This window comes from Gambusia affinis, linkage group LG09, assembly GCF_019740435.1.
Source record: "Gambusia affinis linkage group LG09, SWU_Gaff_1.0, whole genome shotgun sequence".
NCBI lineage: Eukaryota > Metazoa > Chordata > Actinopteri > Cyprinodontiformes > Poeciliidae > Gambusia > Gambusia affinis.
The window spans coordinates 22,561,543-22,581,756 of NC_057876.1; the positions used below are offsets into that span (position 1 = coordinate 22,561,543).

General features: G+C 36.9%; 1 protein-coding gene across 5 annotated transcripts in view; it reads left to right on the forward strand.

Moving 5' to 3' along the window:
- The window catches only part of drp2 (dystrophin related protein 2), a 168,792-nt gene that overhangs the window by 87,153 nt on the left and 61,425 nt on the right, over positions 1–20,214 (forward strand). For 4 of the 5 annotated variants that reach the window (XM_044127912.1, XM_044127914.1, XM_044127915.1 and 1 more), the window contains 5 exons: positions 4,143–4,263; positions 4,706–4,817; positions 6,361–6,517; positions 10,160–10,306; positions 16,713–16,791. In XM_044127912.1, the coding sequence (XP_043983847.1) occupies positions 4,143–4,263; positions 4,706–4,817; positions 6,361–6,517; positions 10,160–10,306; positions 16,713–16,791 (616 nt within the window). Of the gene's footprint in view, positions 1–937; positions 1,055–4,142; positions 4,264–4,705; positions 4,818–6,360; positions 6,518–10,159; positions 10,307–16,712; positions 16,792–20,214 lie in introns of those variants that run through there. The other variant, XM_044127916.1, reaches the window with a different exon arrangement.

The window sequence follows — 20,214 nt, forward strand, 5'->3', positions numbered from 1 at the left end:
GTGAGTTTAATTCTTATTTAACCCTTTCAGGCATTGTACGGTCACTGCAGTGGACCGCTATCTAAAAGCCTCTTTTTTTGTGTTTCTTGTGGATTTTTATGTTATAAATGCACAGAGACCACTAAAGTAGACACTAGTGCATCGTACAATACACTACCAACTGCTGGCCATCCACTGCAAGTGCAGGAACAATTTTGTTAAATCAAATATGGCAGACAGATGAAAAAGCAAATCAGGAATATCCAGTTTGTCCCTCTAATATTGCTGGTAAAAAAAGTAACCCCTGAAGACTAACACTACAGATGTATTTTCCAAACAACAACTTTGTGTTTGGAGAAAATTACAACTGATCACCTAGAAAATAAAAGTCCTATAAACAATCACCTTTTTTATGCCTCAAGAAAATCAAAAGCACTTTGGAAAAAAAAAATCCTGACATTAAGGATCAGAACTAATGCAGGAAAGGGCTAATAGAGATACCACAATTGTAAAATTGTTTTGTTTTTTTTTTCACATTAACTGAATATCTTCAAACTTTTGCACAAATTTGTAATGGAAATGCAACTATTTTTTAGGTTGCCCCATTTCTTATTTGATATGTTCAAGATGTGCAGATTTTTAAACAAAAGTAGTGGTGCTATTAGACATGTTTAACATTCATTATTTGTGAGATCTACACGTGATATGCATTGATTACCAATTGATTATGTTCAAAGTTAATACTTTTTACTCAAATCTGCAGACTGTTACTGAAGAAATGCAAGAAAAAATATAGAAATTTGAGTCTAAAATGTGAGATTTTGTGAATAAACCCACAAGTTCACTACATGGAGTGCCACCATTCTTCCTCTCCTTTCCCCTCCTCTCTCTCTATCTTCCTCTCTTTCTCTTTTCTCTGTCCCATTTTCAGTTCAGCTCTCGTGTATAATCTGTGATGCCTCTGCTCCCAGGGTGTCTGGTCGAACTAAAACTTTTCCAACAAAGCATCGAGGGAAATTGCCTCCCAGTTTTCTACGGAGAATTAAACCTTTTTAAGAAACGTGAATTATTGATCGTAAGTGGATTTATTCTCCAGTCACTCTGTGAGTCTGCGCTGTGCTTCACTTCGTTTCTGTGCCAGCACATGTGCAACAGTATTAGTTTGTGAGGTTGTTTACGCTGTGTGTTTTGGGGGTTTGGAAAGAGGGGAATGTCTTCGAGTGTGGCATGGATGTGTGTGTGTGTGTGTGTGTGTGTGTCTGGATGTTATGATGAGAGAGCGGTCCTGCTGTGGAGGGGTTTCAGCTGTACAACATTCTCTGCCTTGTGTAAAATAGGAAAATGAGATGAAAATGTATCATACATTGAGAGGAAACATCAAGAGCGAGTGAAATTAATGCCATCAACATGTTTAAGCCAAGTCAATGAAGCCATTTCATCCCCCCGACTTCTCTCCATTCAATGCATAATGTATCTTAATCTGATCTGAAGGCTTCCCTCTTAATGTTCCTCCAACCAAAGATGAAGCCTGTGAGTGTGAAATTTTGCTGGAATTAAAGTTTTAACATGACAGCTGGCTCAGAGAATCCATGGCTCAGCTCCTCTTTTGGGAAGCAAAGCAGCTAAATAGACGGAGGAAGAATGGAGAGCTGGAGAGGATGAAAAGAGGACACAGAAATGGGAAGAGCGTGAAGAGGTTGGAGCAAACATGTCAGCGGAGGAAGTGGAGAAAGACAGACGGCAGGTTTACTTCATGACTGTTGCACTGGGAGTTTTATCTCACGCCCCAGCTTTGCGTCGTCACACGGTTTTTGCTTGTTTGCTCTGCGCCAGCTGGTGTTTGCCAGCGCTTCGGTGTAGCTCTACTTTCCGGGCGTTATCAGGGCCTGTCGGGCTCTTGTTAAAAGCCTCGAAAACAGTGTCACTGCTGGGGTTTCCAATTCAAACTACTGATGTAGATTTTTTCTTTTTTTCCTCGCTGAAATTGTAAATCTCTTTATACCGTAAGAGGATTGAACATGCTGGCTCCGCCTAAATAAATTACTGTGAAGAGGGGGAATATCCCCGGTGCTAAGTCTTGCACCTGCAGTGAGTGTTTCATACAGAACAAAGATTAGTGAATAAGAAAGGAGAAAGTTGACACAATGGCTCTCTTCTAGGCTCAAGGGGATGCTCTGGGTTTAAGAGAAAAGCAGAAAGTTAAGGCATAAGTGTGTTTTCTCACAAATGGAGTTGCTCGTCTGTAATTTGCATAGGAAGTACTGTTAGCGTACAAGACCAGGTACTTCTGTAAACAGAGGCTAAATGATCTGCACTCTGGATTTGTTCTCCTTTTCTGCACAAGCAGACAGCGCTACTGCGTTAGGTAGGTTCTCCTGTAAGGAAGAAGAACCACAATTTTTTTTGATGCTATTATATACTGTGACATGCTTTGGTCGAACTACAACAGGATTAAAGTGGCAAATCCGTTTTATAACCTGCCTCTAGTGCCGAGTTCCTCTGCAGTGGGGTTTGGGGAGAAACACTTGACTACCACTCAACTATGATAAGTTGATGTTTTTTGTATGCCAAAACCTTTTAAGTGATTCTACAGCATAAAGTGTCAAACTCATTTTCGTTTTGGGCCAAATCAAGATCATGGATACTCTTGAAGGATCTGTTGTGCCAGAATGTATTGGTAAAACCTGTTCACAAACTGTTAAATATCAGTGAATTCCTAAAATTAAATAATATTACTAAAAATCTTTTCAGTCCCTCCAGGATTTTGCGATTCTTTTTGTGATTTCTTGCAATAAAAATCAAAATATTTGTGGTTCTAATTTGAAAATATTTCCGCATTTTTATGATGGTATACAGAACAGATGCTTAGAGCAGATAAATGTGTGGATGTGCCATAAATTTCTCCAGCTCAACAGAAACAAAACTGAAGTTATTATCTTTGAACCTAGAAAGCAACGATCTAGAATCACAGCTTCAGTTGTTACAACTTGAAAACCAGCGATCAGGCCTGAAACCTGGGTGTACTGATGAACTCTGACCTGAATTTTCAGAGCCACATAAAGACAGTTATAAAATTGGCCTTCTATCAACTGAAGAACATTTCCAGAATCAGAGGACTAATGTCTTAGCAGGATCTATAGAAACTCATCCATGTGTTTATTTTTAGTCAAAATCAATCAGATCCAAAACGCTGCTGCTGGCATTCTGACTAAAACCAGGAAGATGGAGCACATCACACCAGATCTAAAGTCTCTACACTGGCTCTCTGCAGCTCAGTGAATAGACTTTAAAATATTTTTATTACTTTATAAATCACTGAACACATTAAAGATCTGCTGTTGTTGTGGGAACCTTCCAGACCTCTCAGGTCTTCTGGTTCTGGTTCTGCTATGCATACCCAGAACCAGAACCAAACATAGAGAAACAGTATTCAGCTTCTATGCACAGCACAAAGTTTGTTCCACAAATCTGGAACAAACTTCCAGAAAACTGCAAAACTGCTGAAACACAGTTCCCTTAAATCCAGACTGAAACCCACCTGTTTAGAGTTGCTTTGAAACATAATATATTAAACATTAATTAACATATTTGATGTGTGACAACAGCAAAATGTAATGCTTCAATTGTTGACTGTGTTTTTATGATTTTGTATTTTTATAATGTAAAGCACTTTGAACTGCCTTGTTGCTTAAATACGGTGTGCAAATAAACTTTATTTGACATTTTAGTAAACATATTATTCTTTCATAGAAGTTTTCAGTTTCTAGAGTTGGTGGTCATAATAATAAATAGATTTTAAGTATTGTTCAAAATATTTTAGCTTAAACACAAAATTTAGACCAGATTTTGATAAATGGTGAAAAACAATTAGTGTAATTTCTTTGCTTCTAAACAAGAAATGCTTGGAAATCCAAATTGATTTAATTTATGTTAATATATTTATTTCCATTTGTGATTGGTAGTACATAATTTGATCCTCAAAATATTTTATGGTAATCTTTCATCATCCACCGGTTGTTAGTTTAAAATTCAACTCATTTATTTGATGAGGTTATTTCATTTAAAGATAAAAGTTGCACTCTGCCTTCACGACTCATCATTTTCTACTTCTATCCTTCAGCTTAAAGACTGTTTTTATATTTTATTCTTCCTTTCCCCTGCAGGCGTTTATGGAGGATGTCAAGTCTCGCGGGCCCTTCATCTACTCGGTTTTGGAGTCAGCCCAGGCCTTTCTGGCTCAGCACCCCTTCCAGGAGCCTGAGGAGACCCTGACCGATGGAAAAGGTTTGCTCCCTTCATGCTATATGCCAACTGCTGCGCCAGCCGAAATGTCACACTCATTTTCCCCTTCAGAGTTCGTTTGATTAGGGCCCTCGCAGGTGAAATCCTCCATTAATTGTTATTAGCAGTGATCTGTCCTCTGGCGTCATACCAAGTTTAGGGAAAGGGTCCGGGTCGGGACCAATTACCTCCAGTTTACCAGCTCTACAGCACCATCTGCTCAGATCAATAATGCAGTGTGTTTCACTATTTCTCCACTCCCACGTCTATTTCTTCTTTTTTTTTTTTTTTGCCTCGTTACCCATCTGCCCTGTTTTCATTAAACTTTTCCAACTCTTTTCTTTGCTGTCACACTTCTCTTACCAATCATTGTAAAGCTATGTCCTCCACACTCTTACTGCTTTCCTATGTTGATGCTTTATTTACCTTTCTCTGTCTTCTGCAGAGGTGTCTCCACGGCGACGGATTTTGAACGTGAGCCGATCTGTGTGGAAGCAGGCGAACGTGGCGAGTGACCTGTGGGAAAAACTGACCGCTCGCTGCGTGGATCGCCACAGGTCAGACGCTTCGTTCTCTCTCTGCAAATAGATCCTTCTGAGATTACAGTAATTCAACTTTATTCTGCCTTTCTGCTAAATTGCACTCAAAATTATGAACTATTAAATCCCCAAGAAATTAAAAGAATGTTAAGAAGAGCATAATTTTCCTATTACTCGTTAATCATTTCTCCAACTCATCGCGTTTTTACCTCCACCATCTCTGCGCCTCTCAGTTAAAGGAATAAAAATCTCCCAATGTTTCAGATCATTAAACTAATTTTATTGTCAGAAAAAAAACTTTCCAAACCAACCTGGCTCTATGTCAAAGAACAAACTGCTTCTATCTTAATTGTCATTTTTCAAAGGTGAGTTTTATTTCACTCACCATATCTGGACCCGATTACTGCAGAATTAAGAAATAATTGAAATAAAACCAGCCTGTCATTTTATTATTCCTGCTTTCAGTCTTCCTATAGAACTGCTCCAGACTCTAGGAGCCGATCGTCATCCACTTTATATCTGTAAATACTCCTGATATTTACATTTTTACAGTCTATAAAAATCCTACATGTTCAACTTCTTCATTGCAGATTCAACTGTCTTCTGCTGTTATAAGAATTGTTTTACAGGGTGTTTAAAACTGTTTGTTCCTTACATTAGAGCAGGGATCTCCAAACGTTTTGCCAGCTGGGCCAAAATTGTTGAATCAAAAATTGTGGTGGGCCAAAAAAAAATAAAAGCATTCCTAAAATCAGGCAAATAAGGTAGTTCGGTATCTATTGTAGATTCAAAACGTGAAATCAATTTTTACAACGGTGTATTACGGGGATTGTAGATAGAAAAAGGGAGTAAATTTCCACTTTCCTAAAGAAATTTTCAAAAGAAATTTTCAGCATTGGAAATTCAGATATTTGCAAGGTTTTGCTGTAGAAATTTCTGAAATTAATATAAACATTAGATTTTTTTCTACAAAATTTCTGAGATTATTCTCAAAATTACATTTTTTAAAGGTTTTTTTGGCATAAACTTGCTACTTAATTTTGCACATACGCTGTATTAAAAGAAGAAATCTAGTTTTCAGTTTCTTTTGGACTCGATTGAATAAATTTATTTTCAGTAATAAGAACAGGCTTTGGGTCACTTTGTTTCAAAACGCTCGCTATATTTAGCCAAGTTTAAAAAAGTATAAAAGCTGATTGAGGTTCAGCAAAGTTTGCTTTTCAGTCTCTGGATACACTTGGTTTTACCTTTTGTTAAAACTTGGTTGTAAAACACAGATACTTTCTGTTGATACATTCTTTCTTTTGTAAGAAAATTATGTTGGTAACAATTATTACTGGTGTCTGTACGTTGTGAGCATATGAACGACAAGCTCCTTCATTTTTGCTCAGATTTAGCCAGTAAAACTGATAGATTCTGTAAAAAGCAACACATCCTACCCTGACCCCCAAAAATACAAAACCAAAAACTTTGACAAATCTCTGTGATTTACTGCATGTTTGCATTAGCCCAAAACTTTTCTTAGCTCAGATTTTAACTGTAATTTCAACAAACCCTGCAGACACATGGAGAGGACACTGGAGCGCCTTTTGCAGATCCAGGCAGCCATGGAGGAGCTGGCGGGGGCCCTGGAGCAGGCAGAGGGCGTGAGGGACGCCTGGGAGCCTGTTGGCGACCTCTTCATCGACTCGCTGCAGGACCACATTGACGCCACCAAGGTTGTGCTAAAGACACAACACTCACACTTAAACTGTTCCAAAACTATTTTACCTATAGACTAATGCTTACAAATAATAAGCTTTGATACACCGCAAGTTTTAAAGACGGCAAGTTTTGGTCTCCAAGAGCACAGAAACGATGTTTCCTGCATGAATATTTCAGATCTGTATCATGCAGTTTTGCTTCAAAATGTTTGTTTGCCTGCATAAATATGCCTGTCAGAGCAGTTACGATGTGAGACGATGACAAGGACGCACCGCTTCAAATTGACGCTGCGAGGCGGCGCGGGTTACGATCCTTCTCCGAGCAGAGGTTGTTAAACAAATGACAGGTCATTGGTTTAGTCATTATTGAGTGCCTAGTGCCGCTGCCGCCTGTAATTGCTTGGCACTGTTCATTATAACTGAGGACCCTTCACTAAAATCATGTCACTGTTTGGACTCTTGTCACAACCAGCACGTGTTTGGGCCCAATTCTTCAGGGAAGGCTTGTCAGGTTTCCTCCTCTCAGCCTCACAGTGACACATGCACATATACATTCATCTACCGAAAGATGCTAAAATAAACCTGTGGCGTCTTTACAGGACTTGTTTTGACTCTTTAAACGCTGCTTTCTGACAGATACAGAAATAGCTGTAGGTTTGTTGTTGCGTCTTTTCATCTTTTCTTATGATGAAAATGACAAAATTGAGAATTTTCTCACATTATTTCCTTCAGGTTTTGCCTGTTTGTCTGATAATATCTACATAAGGTGTTGAAATTTACATCTTATCTCTGTAAGATGTAAACTAATCACATTTTGTCCCGACTTAACAAAAATAAATTTTAATGTGTTTTATTGAGAATGTATTGGTGATCAATACAAAGTAGTGCATAGTTATGACGTGAAAGAAAAAAAAAATTACAAGGTTATTAAAATATTTTATAAATAAAAAACTGTGTTGGATTCAATGCTTTCTTGAATCAGCACTTTGTAAAACATTTGGATTCATTTTTTGTGTGGATTTCTGCCGGTTATTTATATCTGGATTCGTTTTTGCATATTCCTCTGTTAAAACACTGAAACACAGTCAGACTGGACACTTAGCATCTCTAAATATCCTTATTCAAGCCTTGCCACAGATTCTCAATAAAATTTACATCAAATCATCCCTATGATTAATTTTATATTTCATGTCCACTCTAAGTTTTCCATAAAAAAGATTTGTCTCCTTTGACTCGAACACCTTTTCCCACATTTGCTGTAGCTTTAAGATTAAACAAACTATAATCTAGAATTTTTTAATTCTTTTCACTCTGTTATAACAGCCAGATTTGACCAATAAATGTCCCATGGTGGCCTTTTGTCTGTATTTGTGATTAATGCTCTTCTCACCTGGTTTGTCACTTTAAACAGCCATTTGAATTGGTACCGTTCTCTTAATTTAAAATAATCGACCAAGCGGTGATCCGTGAAATAATCAAAGCTTGAGATATCGTTTGATGATCTAACTCTTCTTTTATCGTCTCCACAGTTTTATTCCTGACTCGTCTGCTTTGTTACTTGATCTTTACGCTGCTCATCGCTTCACAAGCCAACACAATTATGCACTGCTCTGTGTTGGTTCAAATTACCAATAAGTAAATACTGAAGTTTGTGTTGAGATGTAGTACATTTGATTCAAATAGTAAAAATATTTTTGCAAAGCTCCATCACTTACTTGGAGCCGTTTCAGCCCCATCAACCTTTTCCAGCCTGTGAATCGTCTTCTAAAATATAAATTATGTGAAGTTAAAATTTTCCTCTTTTCACTTTTGCCTGGTTTTCTTTTAGGCTTAAGCCATGCAATCATGTTGAGTATTAAATTGTACGTTGGACTCACAGTTAGACAGTCATAAAAACAATTTTTAAAATCGTGTATAATACTCTTTTGTCAGCCGTTATTGGGTTAGCATAGATGTAATAATAGCACTACTCTAAAATGTTCACGTTGATCACAGAAGTAATGCTGCAAATTGATGACACAGCAGCAAGTGAAGATAAATTTGTAAATGAATAAAGGAATGAAGTGTTGCACTCAGTGGCTTTTCATCAATTTCTTTTAATCCAGATGATGCCTCCAGCCTCATTTTATTTCTCAATATTTGCTATCATTGTAGAATAAAGGCACTTAGATGTTATTTAGAAAGTGCTCCAATAAGACACTTAGTGTCTGTTTCACAATGACGCTCTTTCACTGAATGTGTGCTGAGAAACGGGTCCATAGGACGTCAAGTTGCAAGTAATATTTGGAGATAGAGGTCAGAATAAGTCATAAATTGATCAAAATGTTTAGCAACATGGCACTAGAAAATGTCTCAAGTTACTGTGGTGACATTAAACCTGTTTATTTTCTGTACAGGAAAAGCTACCCTTATTTTGAGAATGTTTCCACATTCTTTCAAACATGTAATCTTGCTGCTGCTGTTTAGTAGTATTAATCATGTGTTTGTTTATTCTGTATCTGTGTGATGAGAAAGCAACATGAACAATAGTTTTTCAACAAGGCGGCTCTAAGATAACGTTAACTAACTCAGTGATCTACTGAAGGATGGTGCTCAGACTGTTTTGTCACATCGTAGCTGAAATGTTTCCTATTTGTTAAAAAATGTCTTTTAGGGGCTATTCGTCTGTTATGAATAGCAGCCGAAGCCCTCAAAATATTAAAGAAGAACTTTTTAAAAAGACCTTCACAAAGCCTGAAGAAATATTGATCATGAATGCTTTAAAAGATCCCTGGCAAACCTTGGCTCTTGGATAAAAGTCAGGGATAGTTTGAAGCAGTAATGAATGTCACTCTATTCTCCTTTTCTGAACCTTCACATATTACATGTGTTTGATTTTGTAGCGACTTTATCTTCTGCAACCCTTACAAAACGTATATTTCACCGCCAGTACAGAACAAAGACTTTAGCAAAAATAAAAATTCAGGTGGTAAACCTGTTTTTTTTTCTTACTTTAAATCAGCTTTGTTGTTTTAAAATGTTTCCAGACAAATTTATGAGCCGTCGGTTCTGTTGACCTTCATTACTTTTATATGATTTATCCTGTTTCTTTCTGAGATCAGATGGTTTTCTGTCAGTCTATTCGTTTTTAGGCAGATATCTGTAGTGATTAGCATTAATTTGCTTTGATTTCCAGATGTTAGCTCACTGATGCTGTACAAAAGTTTGTGCAATGGAGAAATTAAAAAATGATTTGATGGCACTTTATTTGATGTGGTGTGCAAAAGACTGACGTGACGCTGTCTTAAACAAGAAGTCTTCAGGAATACTTTTGGCTGTCATGAAGGTTAATTCAGTAAATAATTACATTATAATTCAACTTTTAGTACAACTTTGCATTAAAAGTGACCATCTTAATGCAATTTTTGTCTTAAAGTGTCGCCTGTAATCAAAGTTGCTTTAAAAGTGTCATTATTTACCAAAGACTTTTTCATGTTTATGACAGTGTCATGCCAGTCTTTTTCTCAACCCTTCACATAAAGTGTTATCAAATCTTTTCTTTGATTAGTCAAGTATTAGCTAAGTTAAAGTATTTTTTTCTGATATTTACATTTATGGTTATTGTTTCCTCTATGCACCATTTTGTGCCTCTTTTTGTTCTCTTTCTGGCTCCTGCAGCTGTTCAAGGAGGAACTCTCGCAGGTGAAGGAGGGCATGAAGCAGGTCAATGAGTTGGCCCACCAGCTGGCAATCTCTGATGTCCATTTGTCGATGGAGAACGCCCGGGCCCTGGAGCATCTCAACAGCAGATGGAAAGTGCTTCAGGTAGTTTATTGGCAGGTTTGATGCTGCCAGCAGCACGTTTTCCTGCAGAATGCGCAGGTGTAATATCTGGGGCTCTAAAGGTGCCCAGGCACCTTCATCAGTACAAAATGAAAACCTTTCATGTCAATAAGTTGCACCATTCGTTGTGGTCCGGTTCCTCTTGGTTCTGTCTGAAGAATGTCTTTCAGAATCTCAGGCTTTCAACTCTTTCTCTAAATTTTAACTCTGTGGGAGGAATTCACAATTCAATCCATTTTTGAAAATCTTTTGCATGTTCATCTCTTTTAATGCTCTATAAAGAAATTTACATCATTTTTTGTATCATCTGATGAGTGACCTCAGTTCAGCTGGTGAAGAACTGATAGAAATAGAACAAACAAACATTTCTCTCATTGAGATGATGATTTTTCTAATTAAAAAATACAGATTACATTAAATAAATCTTCCTTAGATTTATTCAAAGATAAATAACATTTATTAATAAGAAAAGTGTCTCTGGCTTCTGTTGCAGAGTGCTGGATACATTCTCTGTCAAAATTACCATCTGATTTCAGCAGACGGTATTTTTCAAAGCTTTCAGGACTTGAAAAGCTCTGATCTGAGAATCCAACTCTGTTTGCTTTGGCCGTAATGCACAGATAAACACAACAGCAGACTTTCTCCTACATGCATGCATAACAGCTGATCTACAGTTCTGGAAAAAATGGAGAGCCCCTGCACTGAACCCCACTGAAAACCTCCTGGTTGTTTCACCAAATACTGATTTCTGAGATAAAACATTAGTATTGTTGTTTCTAAATGAATATGAACTTGGTTTCTTTGCATTATTTGAGGTTTGAAAGCTCCGCATCTTTTCTCATTTTGACCATTTCTCATTTTCTGCTAATAAATACAAAATTTTTGCTTGGAACTTCAGAGACATTTTGTCAGTAGTTCATAGAATAAAAGAACAATGTTCATTTTACTCAAACATAAACCTATAAAGAATAAAATCGGAGAAACTGATCATTTAAAGTGATCTCTTATTTTTTTCCTAGTGTTGTGGAAAAACATTGAGTCCAGAGAGACTCTGTTTGCTTAGCATTTTCTATTTTTACTGTTGCCTGTGGTTTCAGAAATATAAGCGCATCCAAATTTAAGTTGGCAGATATTTAGCACCTGTTAATGGTTCTGATAATTGCTCCATGAATCTCTTGGAGTAGATTTTTCATTCTCAGAACTTCCTAACTAACCGTTCAGCATATCAGCAGAAGAACTGCCTTTACAAGCTGTTTGTTTAAAATTTGTTTTTTTTTGTTTTAGAACAAAGTTCAACTTTTCAACCAAATGAGAAATATCATCAGTATGATAAACACAGAGGCAGGGAAAGACTTTGAAGCACAAACTGTGTAAATGTTATTACTCTTCATTTCAAATTCAATCATTAATTCTGTTGTAAAATGTTTCACTTTATACCACTTTTGCTAATTACTTGTTTTATACTTGCTAAGATTTTTTCAGCTGAATAATATTAAAAAAAAATCTTTATTTTAATGTAATATTACTGCCTGCTTTTAGCATCAGTTTTACCCTCTTGAACTGCACAGCACGTCATAACTTTGACTAATTTTTTGCATTTTGCGCATATCTTTAATAAATTATGTCGCTGAGTGCTTCTGCTTTGGGAATCATCAGTCGAGCTACGCGATAGTAATATTAACAGGTTGTTAAAAGCAAGCATGGACTCTCTTTTAAGTCCTGCTTTGATAAGGATGAATTGAACTTTAGGAATTTCCATATAAAAATCTTCCATTAGAGATTTGATTGGATTTCCGAGGTGAGATTTTGGTTCGTTTTGCTTGGTCAAAATCGAAAAAGTTTTTCAAAATCACACAGTTTTGTAGTGTTGCTACTGAGAACGTAGATCTATTTATGACAACAGATCATAAAATGCAAACATTTAAAGCTGCAGCAGGGTGATGCATGTCATAAAGCAGAAATAATCTAAAAGTGACACTCCAGAATACCTTAGAGGAGCGGTAAAAACTGATGTTTGCTTGAAAATGCACTTACAAATTGAGGGCAATACTTCATTGAATCTGAGGCACTTACCCTTAAAGCCTTTAAAACATTGAAGTGGACTTCACTTCCCCTCCCTGCTGAGCTGATTGGATGGATGCACTAGCAGGGAAAGCTGCAGCGTTTTTCAAGCATCAGCTGCATCCACTGTCAGCAGACTGTCTCTGCTCCTACAAACACAATAAAACCCTCTCAGCTTTCACCTGCTGTTAAAACATCCTGCTCACATTAGATAACCTTCATGACATCATTCTTCACAGCCTGACAGGTCAGCCTGCGCTTTTTTTACTCTCCCTGCTTTTCTTTTCAGATAATAGTCATTTTAAACCACTTGGAAAGTTTGTAGAAATTAATATCCTGCCTCCCATTTTGCATCCTAACTTTCTTCTGCTTTCAAAGAGTTTTTGTAGCTCAAAATTTGCCCATGTTTGATTTGCAACCCTTACAAATAAATCGACATTTTAATGTTCTGTCAGAAAGTTTTGGTCCACATGTAGACCAAAACCAGTGACCGACCACTTTTTCCAGTAACGAGTAATCTAACGCGTTACTATTTCAAATCCAGTAGTCAGACTACAGTTACGTATTGAAATCACTTTGCATTACTGTGTGTTACTGTCTACTTTTGTAATTTAATCTTATTTCCTCTACGCGTCTTGTGGACTGACCGACGTCTCTATGCGACAGAAATGTAAACAATGGAGGGAGATGCGCTTTTTTTATTTATTTTTCCCCCACCAGGAGGTCTTTTTGTGGGCTCTAGTGTCCCTTATATGACAGTAGGAAAGGGGGAAGGAGAGGAGGGAAAGACATGCGGTAAATGTCGCCGGGTCCGGGAATCGAGCCTGCGACGGCCGCGTCGAGGACTCAAGGCCTCCAAATGTGGGTCGTGCTATCCCCTACGCCACCTCAGCACGCCCGCGCATTTTGTTTTAAAGTCCTTGTTAGAGTTTTCCAGACAACAGAGGACCACACAAATTACTCACGTTTTTTTTTGTACTGTTGTAACCATTAAACCAGGGGTCTCAAACTCCAGTCCTCAAGGGCTGCAGTCCTGCAACTTTTAGATGTGCCTCTGCTGCACCACACCTGAATAGAATAATTAAGGCTCTGGAGAACTGATCTACACAAGGTGGAGGTAATTAAGCCATTTCATTCCAGTGTTTTGTACCTGTGGCACATCTAAAAACTGCAGGACTGCGGCCCTCGAGGACCTGAGTTTGAGACCCCTGCATTAAACAATCTGCTCTTCAGTTCAACCTTATCAGTGGTGACACATTGTTGATGTTGCCATTGTAAAATAGCTTACAATTAAGCATTGGCAAAGCTCAATGTGATTTTCACTGGAGGCGGAGCTGAAAGTAACTAAAAAGTTACTTTTAATGTAACTTAGTTTCTTTCCAAATCAAGTAGTCAGTAATCTAAGTTACTCTTTCAAGGAGTAATCAGTAATCTGATTAAAGTTACTTTTTCTAAGTAATCATGCCATCACTGATCAAAACTTGGTCAACATGTGGGCAGATTTACCTCTAAGTTTCTCTGTCCCTTTAGGTTCAGATTCAAACAGCTTCGCAGCTGAACCATTAACATTTTGCAGACACTCAGGGTCTGTAGAGACTGCTTCGAAGATGTCTTCATCCCCTTTCAGCATTTCCTTGAAAAGTCCTTTGAGGCTGACATTTGTAGAGCTACAAAAATAGAACAAATTGAAAGTCTAATCCATTCATTCTCCTTTTAAAACAGGTTAGCCCCTTATTTCTTTTCTTCTCAGTTAGGTGATCTGTGTGCCTCAAGATAAAACCCTTTATTTATAGCTTTTGCTTTTATTATTATGGTAAAAAAATGCTGTCTTGGATCTATATTTCCCAGCAGATATGTATTTTTTCCCCCAAAACTTTAAATTTCATCCCTTCTAAGATATAAACAGAAACTTTCCATTGGAAGGAGATAAAGAAAAACTACATCCAAACTATTTGTATTATTTCTGAGTTATTTTCACGGGGTAATAAATTCATCTGATAGTTTTGATTGTCTTTTTGTGTTGATAATCTGGTTAATAAAGGTCCGTTTTCAGGTGCAGTTCCATCTCAACCTTACACAAACAAACATAACAATGCAGTGAATAAATTGATTTTCAGTCAATTTTCTGCACCAAGGAGTTCAGAATATATAAACACGTTTCCACTCAGGCTCTTTAAATATGTATATATTTGGAGTTTTACATTGACATTGGTGACTGTGTACAGAATAGACCTGGGTGTTTTTGCTTATTGTGATGAAAACCAAAAGAAACATTTTCCCATACAACGCAGTATGACGGCTCACCTTTGACCTTAGCAAGGCAATTTCATCCAGCTAATTGCCTTCTGTTTTTTCTGTTTTTCTAACCCTAAGCATAAATGATGGCTCAGGGGGAAAATCTCTGTGGATTAAAAGTTTCTGAAATAGTCAGACGAGATCATCCGGCACAAACAAAGTCACCTAAATCTTTTTCTTTCTTCAGTTTGAACTTCAGCCAATCATCTTCAGCATGGCTAGACGCTCCCATTTCATTGGCTGATTCTTATTTATGTTAAAAGTTGATTCAGCCTAATAATTTGCCTTTTTGTTCCAGGTTGACTAAAACAGTAATCCTTTATAGATACATTTTACATTTTTCTGTTCATCATTTGCTAACAATCCGACCTATTCCAAGATGTGGGTAAAGTACGGAAAAAATACTCAAAAGTACTCAAAAGTAGCGATATTTCAACATATTTTTACTCAAGTTAAAGTAAAAAGTAGCCATCCAAGAAATTACTCAAGTAAAAAAGTATTTGGTAAAAAATCTACTCAAGTACTGAGTAACTGATCAAACTATCAATCATTTAATATTTAAAAAGTACAACATCAGACGGACCAAAATATGAAAGAGAAAACAACAGAGAAATGTGGCTCTTGAACTAGGTGAGGGAAATTTGTTCTTGTATATCGTGAAGTTATTATGAGGTTTAAATTGCAGCATTAAGTTAAAAAACTCACAATTTAAGATTAATTAACTTAAAAAACGACGTTTACACGACTTAAATCAACTTCATGATTTTTAATTTCTAAGTTAAAAACAAAAGAATTTTCTTGTTAACTTAAATTGCATTTTTTTTAGTTAAATCACCTCCAAAGGATTTACAGTGCAGTTGAATCTTAAAAAATACAAAAGATAACAGAATTAATACAGAAACAAATATGATCCCAAAGACACATTAAACACAAGCTTCAGCTGATATTTATCCCAAAAGATTTTCTTTTCCTCAACTCTCCCACTACTCTACGCTCTGTTAGGCCTGACTCTTAATTTAATGCAAAATCAACAAAAGTCCAAAGAAAAGCTTTAAAATGACTCAAAAAGGTCTGAATGTATGGACTTGAAGTGGAAGAAATGTGATAGTATTGTACAATGTATTTGCAGTGGCAGCAGAATGAAGTCACCTTTCTCTTTGGTGTCAGTTCTATTCTAATTGAAATGTTAAATGCTTAATTGCTGCACCAGATTGAACACCGTTTATTATGGTTTGTCCAAATTTGTTTTGCTAATATTTGCCGTTCACGGATAATTTAGTCATTTGTCTTCCTTATGCCTGGCTAAATTGCCTGTAGAGCAAATAGATCGTAGAACACAGCAAAGTTGGCAGTAACATCTCCCAGGCGCAACGACGGTGCTCTCTATTAGTCTAAAACAATTTAAATCGAGCTCTAGATTTCATTTTTGAATTTCCTGGTCTGATAGATGTTCACTGAAATCAGGTTCTTAGTTTTTAAGAGCATTGTCTATTTAATCTTTATCTTTTTCTCCTTCTACTTTGTCTGCCTACTCACTTCACAGTGAGTGGATTTACCTCCCATTGTTTGAAGAGGCTGACATGGATTCATGTGCCAAATCCAATACTTTTCACATAAACTGGGATTAGACAGGCTAAATCTCATTTGGTGGGAAACCTACCAAATATTAAAGTTTTTTTTTAAACCATGTCAAGCTTAATTCTGTCAACTCAGACTCCATGGTTATTGACGCAACATTTAACGCTTTCTCTCTGCAGCTCTCCACCACACGACTCTGCAGCCTGCTGTACTTTTCACATAACAAATAATTTTCTAATCTCTGTCTTCATTTTCTACCTGCTGCTTTCAGGAGCTGGAGAAAAAAATCCCAAACAAATAAAACCCCAGCTAATTTTACATTCAGCAGTTGGCTGATAGAGACGAAGCAAGTAGCCTGTGTGCGTGTTTGTTTTCCAATTGTGGAGGCTTGTGATGAGGAGCAGCAGGAGTGTCTTTGATTTAACTTTGTGCGTGTCTTTGTGTGTGTCCTCAGGGCTCCATTGAGGAGCGGCTGAAGCAGCTCCAGGATGCACACAGAGACTTTGGCCCTGGATCGCAACACTTCCTCTCCAGTAAGGGTCCTCCTTTGCTATTTGAAGTTGGTGCCTTGTGTTGCAGCAATCTGTGGCGTGCTGTGCCAAGGCACCACCTCAAAGAAAGTGGATGCATGTACGTGTGTAGAGAGGAGGGAGGGGGTTAATACAATTAGAAGCTGTCAGTGTGTGTGTGCATTTGGGTTAGAGGTGGAGCTGGAGAGCTTTGTTCCTCTGGCGCACGTGGGCCTAATTTGATCAGAGATCCACATTTATAAATTCTGTCTCTTCTTCTACCTGCTGTTGTGCAGAGTATGAGGAGAGGCAGCAGGTTGTCTAAAAGTGAGATCTGATTTAAATTGAGAATGAAATGTGAAGCTCGGTTTTGTGTGAGTGTGTTTCTTCTGGTTCTCAAGTTGAGACCCATAAAATTAAACATAAAATGGTGCAAACTGAAATCACAAATGGAAACACGGCAATTAAATAAAAAAGTTCATTAAAAAAAAGTTTTTGCGAGGAGGTTTTTCAGACACATTGAAACACTTTTTTGCTTCACTCGAGTCACGTGATCAACAGTCTGGTCAAAACGATGAAGAAGATGACAGGAAGTGGTGGTAGGAGGAAGATGATGGTTTGATTTTGTTTTAGTTTTTTTTTAGACATTGTGCAGCTGGATCCACCAGAGCTTTCACAACATCAGAGTTTATTCAAACTTTCTGAATCGGCGTCTAAAATTCTCTAAAACGCTGCACATGTAGTTACTCCAAAGTATGTGGAGTTTGTCGCTCCAACGCCTGAATAAGACGCAGACGTCTCCTCTGAAGTCTGACAGATAATGATAGAGCTCTATGGCTCAATAAATATATATGTATATATATATATATATATATATATATATATATATATATATATATATATATATATATATATATACATTTCATTTAGCTATTTACATCCATTGCTGTCATTATTTTTAATCCCTTATTGTGTAAACAAGCTTATTCACTGTAATTGTCATTAAATTCCTTATTTAATGGAAACTTCTGAGTTGTGAAATTGTGTTTTTTCAACTTTAGTTAAGTATAGACAAAGATTTGTGCATATTTGTAATGGAAATGTAGCTAGTAGCATGTTAGAAGTAACAGACGAAGGCATGTAAACCAGCCTGTACTTACATTACTTTAGTCTATAAAAAGAAGACAGAAGGTGTAATGCATCAAAATGCACCAACATAACCCACCACTCAATTCTGCCTGATGAGTGGAGGAGCAACATGAGGCAGCATGTGAACGAGGCAAAGAAGTTATTCAGAAGGTTAAAAAGGTTTCCAATAAACAGGACATTAGCGATGAAAGATGCTGATGTTGCTTCACAAATCATCTTTTTATGTCTCTAACTGACAGAAAGGTCAAATTTGACTTCTGTCGTTGGCTTGGACAATGGTTTGGTTTCAAGCTGACCTCCAGGCCTCCACAGCTACTATTCTGCAACTCTGAGATGAATCCCTCCTCCAGAACACATAAATCAAGAGAACGGCTCGTTAGCAGGCCTCTGCAGGGCTGAGTGGCTGCTGATGAGGGAAATCAGCTCTTTGATTCAGGTGTGTTGGAGCAGGGAGCATCTGAAAGTTACCGGACAGAAACGCTCAGAAACTGGATTGATCTCTGAGTTAAAGTCTTGATTTTTTAAATGTTCCAATATTTTACTGAATGAATCAGTAAAATATTATCAGTAGATTAAATCTGTAACTCAGGAGAAATATTAAGTATTGACTCAGTCGTCTATGATCTCTTACTGTCCTCGTGTCTGCAGTTAATCAATCGGATGATAAATTAAAATGAGTTTGATCATTTCCATTCTGATGAGTATTATGTTTTGTTTACAGAGACATTATAATTCATCTTATTTATTGTTGTGGTCGTATGCAGGTTTTTATTTCAGTTGTATTCATTGGTTTTGGTTGTCGGGTTTTATTTTGGATATTTAAGATATCATCCAGTTATATGGTGTGCAGAGTTCTTTAGAAAATTAAAGTTTATTGGTCTTTGAGAGGGTGAACTTACATTATAATGCCATTATTAATATATTAATTGAAAATGGTCTCAAAACAACAATATAATCGGTTATTGCAATAGTTAGTCTATCGTCTATCATCCATCAACATTTATTATTGTGAAAAATAATGCATAAGTATTAAAATCACAAAATCAGGAATGCTAAACTGTCTTTGCAGCAGCAGGAATAATTTTTCCTGAGCTGTTGTAAGTAAAAACTATTAGTTTGTTTTATAAATTTTAATTTTGAACCTTTATGTTAATACTATGCAAATCGTATTTTACCTTTCATACAACCTCAAGTCTCTTTTCTGCTGGATTATTTTGAAATATTTTGCTGTTTGCTAAAGCAACACTTCTCTGATGAACACATTTTCTCTTCTTTTATAAGGAATTAGTTTTTCTTTAAACTTTGAACTAGTAAATTACTGAAGATTATTCAAATTATATCCGACTAAAAAAATTTACTGTTCTTGCAAGTCATTCTGTAAAGTTGGTTACTCTGACAAGACGATGTCAGTGTTGAAAACCTGACTGTCAAAAGAAAACTTCTGCACCTTTAATGTATGGAGACATAAGATTACAAAGAGTTTACATCTCCTGAACGTCTTACAGCCTTCTGTCTGTTTTATTATTTTATTTATGTGAAAGACCCACATTCTGTCTTTCACAAAATACAAGTTCTTATAAATAAAGTCAGAAAAAAAACACATTTTTCACATTGCATTTATGTTCGGTTCCCTCTGTAAAAGCACCACTTACTGGATTTACAGCTGCTAGTCTTTAGGAGAGAATAAAATACCTCAGTCATCCGATAAGATGCAGAGTCTCTCAGTGATGTCCAGGTTTTGCTGCAAAGTCTCAGCTGGATTTAACTTGGCCACACTAACGTACGCAGTTAAAAAGCCTTTAATTTTATTAAAGTAATCCGGAGAACCTTGTATATTGTTCTGGAGTAAAACAACTCCCACTAGTGAATTAGTACAGATTATTCTGGTTGTCCTCACTGACCTCGAAGCGATTTTGTGTCACAATGTTTTGGTTGCACTACGGCTGCCGAAGTCAGCAGAGTGACACGTCCCGTGCTTCTCACTGACTGTTTTGTTTTGCTTAATCCTCCTTATAGTCCAGTGAGTTTATAAATTAAAAAAGATTAGAAACAGATCGTATCGTGCAGAAAGTACAGTAGATATACTTTGATCAAAACCATTCCATGGCACATTTTTATGTTTGTTTGGAGTCGTTGTTCTGTTAGGATTGTTTTTCTTTTCTTTTTTGTTCTTATTGTTCATTAGACTGTCTTTTGCAGCCTACAGCAGGTTTTACACTGTATTCCTGTTAATCCATTTTCTAATACGGTAACCAGCTTGATGCTGCCACCACCATGTGTCACAGTGGAGATTCAAGT